Source organism: Polyodon spathula, chromosome 18 (genome assembly GCF_017654505.1).
Source record: "Polyodon spathula isolate WHYD16114869_AA chromosome 18, ASM1765450v1, whole genome shotgun sequence".
NCBI classification, from domain to species: domain Eukaryota; kingdom Metazoa; phylum Chordata; class Actinopteri; order Acipenseriformes; family Polyodontidae; genus Polyodon; species Polyodon spathula.
Window position 1 is genome coordinate 5,774,715 of NC_054551.1, and position 10,653 is coordinate 5,785,367.

General features: G+C 35.2%; 1 protein-coding gene across 1 annotated transcript; it reads left to right on the plus strand.

Annotated features, from left to right (window-relative positions):
• The first annotated feature begins 5,543 nt into the window (after positions 1 to 5,543).
• Positions 5,544 to 7,553, plus strand: LOC121330596 (parvalbumin-2-like). The gene is made up of 5 exons (XM_041277225.1): positions 5,544 to 5,612; positions 6,175 to 6,241; positions 6,472 to 6,604; positions 7,024 to 7,133; positions 7,406 to 7,553. The coding sequence occupies exons 2-5, from the start codon at positions 6,181 to 6,183 to the stop codon at positions 7,429 to 7,431; spliced, it is 330 nt and encodes a 109-aa protein (XP_041133159.1). The 5' UTR covers positions 5,544 to 5,612; positions 6,175 to 6,180; the 3' UTR covers positions 7,432 to 7,553.
• Positions 7,554 to 10,653: the final 3,100 nt, after the last annotated feature.

Genomic DNA, 10,653 nt, shown 5'->3' on the forward strand with positions numbered 1-10,653 from the left:
ATCAAGCATAACTAAAAACTGTTGCGCTACAGTATTGAATATACAACTGTTGTAAACATTATGTATGTATAATATGTAATATATATATAAATAAATATATAAATAAATAAATAATATATATATATATATATATATATATATATATATATATATATATATATATATATATATATATACACATTCTCACATGGGATTGAGATCAGGACTTTGATTGTGCAACTGTAGGACATTCCTTTTTGTTCTTGAGCCACTCCAATATTGCTTTGGCCTTGTGCTTGGGATCATTGTCCTGCTGAAAGGTGAATTTCCTCCCAAGCTTCAGTTTTTTAGTAGACTGAAGCAGATTCTTTTGCAGTATTTTCATGTATTTTGCTCTATCCATTCTTCTTTCAATTGTAACAAGATGCCCAGTAACAAGCAACAAGCATCCCCACAGCATGATGCTGCTCCCACCATACTTCACTGTAGGGATGGTGTGTCTCGAGGCATGGGCAGTGTTAGTTTTGCACCACACATAGCACTTTGAGTTTTGGCAAAAAAGCTCTATCTTAGTCTCATCTCACCACAAAACCTTTTCCCACATCGCAGCTGGATCATTCTCATGCTTTCTGGCAAACTCCAGATGTGCTTTCAGATGGTACTTTTTGAGTAACGGCTTCTTTCTTGCCACCCTCCCATACAGGCCAGTGTTATGCAGAGCTCTTGATATGGTTGACTGGTGCACCATTACTCCACTCCCAGCCACTGAACTCTGTAGCTCCTTCAAAGTGATTGTTGGCCTCTCTGTGGCTTCTCTCATAAGTCTCCTTTTGTTTGAGCGCTGAGTTTTGAGGGAATGCCTTTTCTTGGCAGTGCCTAGGTGGTGTGATGCAGCTTCTAAACATTTGGATATTATTTTGTACCCTTTCCATAATCTATGCATTTGTATTACTTTATCTCTAACTTCTGTAGAATGCTCTTTGGTCTTCATTTTCCTTCAGATTCACAGCCATAGCAATGATCCTTCAACAGTGGGGTTTTTATCCAGAGAATGTGACAGCAACTTAAATGGTTCACAGGTGGAGGCCAATGGTAAGGTCATTGTGTCCTTGGGGGGGGGGGGGGTAATTTCTTCATCGGTGCAAACTGGGAGCTTCCACAGCACAGGGGTTGAATGAAAGCAAGATATTTCAGTTTTTTATTTTTTTTTTAAATATTTCCCAACATAAAACCAATGTCACCTTACAATAATTGATTCAGTGTTTAAAAATAAAATAAAATAATAAAATATCAAACAGAATGAAATTTCAATGTACCATTTGTAATTCAGTAATATGAGAGAATTGGTCAGGGGTCTGAATATTTTTGCAAGGCACTGTGTGTATATATATATATATATATATATATATATATATATATATATATATCTATATATATATATATATATATATATATATATATATAATATATTAAATGCTGATAGTAAAATATATATATATATAAATCGACTAAATAATGTTTATAGATAGTTAAAGCAACATGCCACAACCTCTCATCTGTTTTTACCTTTAAAAGGGGAAGTTGGTCTTAAGGGAAACCGTACGCCAATGGACAGTGGTGACGTGTCCATGAACACTGCTAACAATCAAACCATTCTGAGAAACTGTTGCCAGGGTTAAATTACAGTGATTCTGCGTAATCTGTGCTCTTATTTTTCTGGTGATAAATATTATATAGCACTGATCTTATCTAGAGCGCATTTAGATGAACTGTTGAAAAAGCGATCAAGCCGGTAATATGACTCACAGTGGCATTAAGGGGGTTTGACAGGCTGCCCTGCACACAGTATCTAGGAACAGCAAAGTCTTACTGTGCTGCACCTGCAATGGGCATTCAAACCACTGTCAATACTGGTTTCTATCCTATAAAGGGATCAATGCAAGTGCAAACAGCTTGATTTTAATTAAGCTACTCGGACAGCCATAACCCTTGACATGAAAGTGCCTTAACTAACACCTATAATTGCATTTCTTACACTTGTATTGGTAAGGTTAACCTTTGTGTGTATGTATATATATATATATATATATATATATATATATATATATATATATATATATATATATATATATATATATATATATATATAAGAACAGGTGTGAGGTTTACAAAATTAATGTTTTCTTCTTTGGGCGGCCATGTGGCACAGTCAGCAAACATTCTTTGGTTCCATGAAAGCGTCTAGAGTCTAGACTGACCTGCAAAGTACAGTTCGAACAGTGGAGAATTTGGTGATGCATGTGCGTGTGTCTTTGTGTGCAAGTGCGTGTTTAAAACCATCCCGTCTCGGCCCCAATTTTGACTCACCGATATCAATACATGCATCCAAAGCTTTATTTTAAATACCAGATTTATTTTATTTTATTAATTAATCATTTTCGACAAATATTATTACTGTATTATTTAATTTATTTAAAAAAAAGGAAAAACTTCACTTACTTAATGTACTTGAACAGCCAAAAGTCTCATTCACAAATAATGTTATAGCCTTTAGGTTTGGATTAGGATGAGGTGTGCACATTTATTAAAGGCATTATTTAGTTTATTTAGTACCAGCAAGACAAATATATCTTCTGAATAAGTTCTTTTTTTTTACAATAAAGACAAGGCACTGATTCTGCTTTTAGAAGCGACAACAGGAATTTCTTCGTAGCTCAAAGCTAATACTGCAGCGCCACATCCCACCAGCTGCTATCCTTATTGGGGTATCACTGGGGTAGTTTTGCGCCACACATAGCACTTTGAGTTTTGGCCAAAAAGCTCTATCTTAGTCTCATCTCACCACAAAACCTTTTCCCACATCGCAGCTGGGTCACTCTCATGCTTTCTGGCAAACTCCAGATGTGCTTTCAGATGGTACTTTTTGAGTAACGGCTTCTTTCTTGCCACCCTCCTATACAGGCCAGTGTTATGCAGAGCTCTTGATATAGTTGACTGGTGCACCATTACTCCAGTCCCAGCCATTGAACTCTGTAGCTCCTTCAAAGTGATTGTTGGCCTCTCTGTGGCTTCTCTCATAAGTCTCCTTTTGTTTGAGCACTGAGTTTTGAGGGAATCCTTTTCTTGGCAGTGCCTAGGTGGTGTGATGCAGCTTCCACTTCATGATTATTGATCCAACTGTGCTTACTGGGATATCCAAACACTTGGATATTATTTTGTACCCTTTCCCTAATCTATGAATTTGTATTACTTTATCTCTAACTTATGTAGAATGCTCTTTGGTCTTCATTTTCCTTCAGATTCACAGCCATAGCAATGATCATCCAACAGTGGGGTTTTTATCCAGAGAATGTGACAGCAACTTAAATGGTTCACAGGTGGAGGCCAATGGTAATGTAATTGTGTCCCTGTTAGGGCAATTTCTTTCATCGGTGCAAACTGGGAGCTTCCACAGCACAGGGGTTGAATGCAAGCAAGATGTTTTTTATTTTTCTTAAAAATATTTCCCGACAGAAAACCAATGTCACCTTACAATAATTGATTCTGAGTTTCAGTAAAATAAAATATCAAACAGAATTAAATTTCAATGTACCATTTGTAATTCGGTAATATGAGGAAATTGGTCAGGGGTCTGAATACTTTTGCAAGGCACACAATGTATATATATATATATATATATATATATATATATATATATATATATATATATATATATATATATATGTGTGTGTGTGTGTGTGTGTGTGTGTGTGTGTGTGTGTGTGTGTGTGTGTGTGTGTGTGTGTGTGTGTGTATATATATATATATATATATATATATATATATATATATATATATATATATGTATATATATGCTGATAGTAAACTATAAAAGATAGTTAAAGCAACATGCCACAACCTCTCATCTGTTTTTACCTTTAAAAGGGGAAGTTGGTCTTAAGGGAAACCGTATGCCAATGGACAGTGGTGACGTGTCCATGAACACTGCTAACAATCAAACCATTCTGAGAAACTGTTGCCAGGGTTAAATTACAGTGATTCTGCGTAATCTGTGCTCTTATTTTTCTGGTGATAAATATTATATAGCACTGATCTTATCTAGAGCGTATTTAGATTAACTGTTGAAAAAGCGATCAAGCCGGTAATATGACTCACAGTGGCATTAAGGGGGTTTGACAGGCTGCCCTGCACACAGTATCTAGGAACAACAAAGTCTTACTGTGCTGCACCTGCAATGGGCATTCAAACCACTGTCAATACTGGTTTCTATCCTATAAAGGGATCAATGCAAGAGTAGACAGCTTGATTTTAATTAAGCTACTCGGACAGCCATAACCCTTGACATGAAAGTGCCTTAACTAACACCTATAACCTATAACCTATAAGAACAGCTGTGAGGTTTACAAAATTAAACACCTTTGGGCGGCTCGGTGGCACAGTCAGCAAACATTCTTTGGTTCCATGAAAGCGTCTAGAGTCTAAACTGACCTGCAAAGTACAGTTCGAACAGTGGAGATTTTGGTGATGCATGTGCGTGTATCTATGTGTGCAAGTGCGTGTTTAAAACCATCCCGTCTCGGCCCCAATTTTGACTCAGCGATATCAATACATGCACCCAAAGCTCTATTTTAAATACCAGATTTATTTTACTTTATTAATTAATCATTTTTGACAAATAGTATTACTGTATTATTTAATTTATTTAAAAAAAAGGAAAAACTTCACTTATTGTACTCGAACAGCCAAAAGTCTCATTCACAGATAGTGTTATAGGGACTGAATAAATAGCCTTTAGGTTTGGGTTAGGTGTGCGCATTTATTAAAGGCATTATTTAGTTTAGACAAATATATCTTCTGAATAAGTTTTTTTTTTTTTTTTTTTTTTTTTTTTTTTTTTACAATAATGGCAAGGCACTGATTCTGCTTTTAGAAGCGACAACAGGAATATCTTCGTAGCTCAAGGCTCATTCTGCAGCGCCACATCCCACCAGCCGCTATCCTTATTGGGGTATCACTTCTACTTTGTAGTCTTTTTAAAATACTCCTCTGAGAGCGTTTATTGTACCCAGCAGTACGCAAAACCAGGGTGGTTAGCAAACCACCTAGAGATTAGCAAAACTGTAATTTTTTGAGTCCGCATAAACAACCATCCATAAATATCCATATCATTACTAATAATAATAATACTAATCATTATTAAAGATTATAAACCCGTTTTCTTAAATCCATGTTTGAAGTCTGTTTTTCACGTTGTTCTTTAAAGGCTTCTCACAGCTCACAGGACTTCTTTCGCATCGAACATGCAAAAACTCGTTTTAAAAATCCCAAACTACTCATTCATCAGCACTTATTTTTACCATTCGGTCGCAGAATATCGAGGTTCCAATAGTCAGTTCTTTTTTTTTTTAAATACAAGGGATATACGTATAAGCATCTTCATTTATACAGATAAAAATAGATCTATTTGACTACTGGAGACATTTTTGAGAAAGCAATGCTTATGGTATCTATTACACGGTGTCTCCGATTGCTGTAAATGTTTAGGAGGGGAAGTACATAAGGAGGGCGCAGTTTTACAGTCTCACAGCAGACTCATTTTCTCAGATTTTCCCTTTGCCTCGGTAGAAACCAAGGTGAGTTAACATGAACGCAAGACTTGGGGTTTGAAGAGGCTTCACAACTGGTGGTTCTTTTGAAATGTAAATCTCGTCAGATAAAAAGGAAACTGCCGCAGATGGGAAGACATGCTATCAACTTACTTTGCATCCAGATTATTCAGTTTATTATTGGAATAACCAGTGGAATGGGACTGCGACTGTGCAAGGAACCCTTGCGCGGAAATTCCGAACTAGTGCAATCTGGACTGGAGATTAATTTTGTTGAACAATGTGGAACCAACATTTTTGCTTTTGCAGTTATTTTTTTCTTGTTTTTCTTTTTATTATTATTATTTTTTTTATTGATGAAGGCAATAGATCAATCGCTTGTCAAGTTTAACCTGGTTATTAAAAAGCAGACCTGCGCTGGTTTACAAAATGTGTCTTTAATTTCATAAATCAAAAGTGTAGAAAACTGTTTGTAGTTCCTGTTGTTGTTCTTTTTGTTGTTATTGATTTTGGGAATGCATGAAGACATTACAAGAACGCATGCTGTTTGACTATATTAATGTGTGCTCTTTTTCCTTTCGTCATGCAGTTAAGAATGGCCTTCAAGGGAGTTCTTAAGGACGAAAACATCACTGCAGCTCTTCAGGAGTGTCAAGGTTTTACCACCTACAGCACTTCATTAGTATTACTGGATATATATATATATATATATATATATATATATATATATATATATATATATATATATATATATATATATATATATAGTATGTGCGTGCTATTTCATATCAAAACGTACAATGTTACAACAACAACAATTGTTATTTATTTTATTATTATATAATAATAATAATAATAATAATAATAATAATAATGCCTTTTATAGCCGCTGACTCCTTCAACTACAAGGCCTTCTTTGCCAAGGTCGGCCTGAGCAGCAAGTCTGCTGATGACGTGAAAAAAGCCTTCGAAATCCTGGATCAGGACCGGAGCGGTTTCATTGAAGAGGATGAATTGAAGTAAGTCTCTCGTTCAACTGCACAACCATATGCCCACTACCATAGCTCCAAACTTAATGCAGCTACTTTGTCTAAACCTATTTCCTATTGATTTCACAAAACAGAGATCTGTAAAAGTCATAACTGCTTAATATGAAGCAGAAACCTCTTAACCCGCTACCATAACTTCAAATTTCTAGTAGTTACTGTAGGTTGTTTTCATAATTAACATTTAGACCAGTAGCCTATACATTCGTCGGAATAGCCATTACATCCTGTTGCTGGATAGGATAGGCTGTAAATAAGATGTACCAGCTAGAAAACTGCATTATTTTATTGTTTTTGACACCCTGGGAAGCCACGGTGCTCCAAACTGAAGCTCCTAAACGGGCAGTATGATGGTCTCAAGCTAATACTTTTCGTTCAATTTGTTTTGGCAGGCTGTTTCTGCAGAACTTCGCCGCAGGCGCCAGAGCTCTGACTGATAAAGAGACCAAGGCATTCCTTGCCGCTGGTGACTCCGACGGTGACGGCAAAATCGGAGTTGATGGTAAGAGATCGCTTTTAAATAGACATTGATATCAGTAGTAAAGATTTCTCACTATGATTAACCTCCTTAAGGAGTAGTCTTTAGTAGCAGTGTCAAATACCTATTGTATATTTTTTTAAATCTAATCTGCTCAACCCTATAAAGTTCATCCCCTTCTTACATTTATGTTATAAATATTGTTTTTAAAAAACGAAGTATGTAATGTTTTATTCTTAATTATAAAGCTTTTTTTTTTTTTTTTTTTTTTTTTTTTTTTTTTTTTTTTTTTACAGAGTTCGCTGCCCTCGTTAAAGCATAAATAGATCAAGTCAGACCCTCTTCCCTAAGGAACCACTAACAATGTTGTCCAGACCTGCCTTTCTCATCCAGATTATACACATTTTTTACACATTTTTTTTTAAATGCCTACACATTCTTCATTTGCAGGTTGTGGTAACAGGGTGTCCCACCATTATATTAATTATATATTATTAATATATAATATTAATTATAATAATAATAATAACCATTGTAAATGTACAGCTCGGCCGGTGTTGTGTTTTATGTCTTAAATATGAATTGTGCTGATGTAACATCTTCGATGCACTTTCAGAAAGGGTAAATAACAGAAGAATAAATCTTTTGGAACACGTTGTTCTGTAATTCTTTTCTTTTTATTTGGAATTCTAGCCTGCTTCCTTCCTGGGTGGGCTAGAGCTAGGGCTCAGACACACACACACACACACAAACTATTCAATAAAATGTTTTAATTGGTTTTATATTAAAACAATGTACTCAAATGAACAAATTTATTATCAAATGACAAAGCAGCCCATATACCCTAACTGAAACATGCTTGTCTTTTCTACCATTTCATAAGGACTACAGTTGGATTCCATGAACATTGTGTGTGTGTGTGTGTGTGTGTGTGTGTGCGTGTGTGTGTGTGTGTGTTGTCGCAAGTAACGTTGAATCAGCTAGGCTGGTCAGTAAAACATTGAATCCCTTCACATGGAGGATCTCAGTAACGAAGGCTCATGGTTCATCAACTGATGATGTGAGGCAGAACAGTAATTGGATACCAGAAAATATGAATAGCAGGGAGTTTTGGCCTTCTTCAGTATTCTGGATGGAAGGCATACCTCGCAAAGTGACCTTGTGTGAGCAGAAAGAAATGTATAGTAACAATGTGTACAGATCCAGAACTATTGTACATGGTGCAGAAGTAACCCTGACACATAAATTAAAACATAATCCTCTTGTTAATTGTGCATGTAATATGTGCCAAAGCAAGTCATCAGTGACTTGGCCCAGACTTTGTCCGGCATGCAGTCATTTGGCTAAACACTGTAGAATCTTGTTTGAATGCAATAATTCTACAGGAGTTTTTTTCTCTCTTTTAAATGTAAACCCAAAAGATATTAAGAGGATTGAATGCATGAGTTGTGAACTTAGTGAAATGGACACATCTAGGTAAATTGGAATGTGTAGAAGGTGTCCCAGCTAAACGTGTCCAAGTATCTTGTAGGTACGAAGTGAGGAAGATGGCGTCTCACACCTGTGATGCTAAACTTTGGACAAAGAGACCTGTGATGGTATTTTTGGAACCAACCAGAGCTGAACCCGGCACAGAAGTTGAATCCTGCTGGGAACGTGGGGATATGCTAGACATGGACTAGGCAATTTCAAATTGCTTTGATATAAAAATGAAGTGTTAGGGGCTTTTTGGAAGAAGGGATAAAGAAGAAGTATCCTTGTACCACCAGTAAATGGCTCTCTTGTTCCATGAAATAGGTCAGTCTACACATGTTTTTAATTAAGTACTTAGTAAAATGGGAATTTCTAAGAGAATATATAATGAACAATGTACCACTTGTATATCTTATCTTTAGAAAGCATGACACTTGATAAAAAGCATCATTTCAGATAACATAATAATATACAAAATATACATAAGAAAGGGATTCTTTACCACAATAAATCCTTGTACAACCAAAGTCTGAGTCTCGGCTGGATTTTGTATGAACAAAGAACAGGGTCAAGCCTAGTTCAGTCATTATAAAAATATACAGCATGATATTTGAAACTAAAAATAATTATTTGATTTCATAAGATTAATAATATGTTTTAAGTATTTGCTATAATAGAAAACATATTGTTTAAAACTGACAAGTATTATTGCTTGTTCATGACTTTACCGTATTGATAAGAAGATTAAAAGCTGGAGCAGTATTCGATTTAATTAAATGAGAAAATGATACAGGTTCTTTCTCCTTCTATTGAACAACAAGACCTCTAGACATTATAATATCTATAGAATATAAAAGGTGTTGTGTTATGTTTTTATGTTAAGTTTGTAATGATATACTATAATGTACCTTGTTGTTAATCCACTATACTATTGTCTAATGATGGTAGATGGAGTCCTTATAATGTGGTTCTTTGAAACTGCTGCATTGAAAAAGGGGGCCTCTCTCCTTATCCAAAAAGGAGGAATGTCCTTGGGTTCCACTTCAGCAAAGCTGCAAGTCTTATAGATTTGGAAATTTAAGGTTTATGGAGTTAGTGGTTTAGCACAGATAAGAATATATCTAGAAATAATATGCAAAAATTATGGCTTAACAGACATTCATAGGTCATAAATTAAAAAAGTGTTTGCACAGACTCTGGCTTTGTAAAAAGCAGGAAACTGTGGAAAACTGCTTGGAATAGCACATTCAAAAGTCAGGTACAGGTCAGAGCCTGGTTAGTACAATTTTTAAGGGATAAATAATTCTAATGAAAACTATTACCACTTAAACTTAGTGAAACTAATTGACTTAACCAATCTTTTGTCAAATACTCTGTTAGACATTGGTATATGGAATTAAAACTGACTCATTAACAAAATGATGGAACAACATGAGGTTAAAAGAAACACATACCTTTGATTTAGTAAAACATAATCAATTAAGAACATATCTCATATATAATAACACATATAAAAATAGTGTTTTGCATGCACATATAACAGTAGTGTTTTTATATTATATTATAAACCAAGATCCTGGGAACATTGGTTCACTTAACTTTTCAGATAAAGGAGGGGCTCAGAGGAAAACAAGGAATGAGATCATAAGAGTTGAAACAAATGTGAAGTTTTGAATTTATTTGAGTACATGACACCTATTAATTCTGAAAAGTTAGTCCGGATCTTTTGAAAAACTATTATTTGTAAAATGGATAAGAACTGTCTCACTGATTAATGATTGGATTTAATTGAGGCGTCCCATGTATTCCAATGGGACGAAAAACCTATATAACTCCTAGGTAAATTACAACAGACCGCCACACTCATCACAGACAGGGTGAGGTGGTCCATCTTCTGCAAACCAAAACACAATTGAGCTGAATGAACTCAGTTTAATTTGCCTGGTGAAGACAGTCCTATCCTTTTACGATCTATATTCAAGGGTAAGCATTAATCAATTATTATTTAATCTCACATGTATTGCATGTATTGCTATAAGGGACTCGCGCTATGTTTTAGAAATTAGAGATT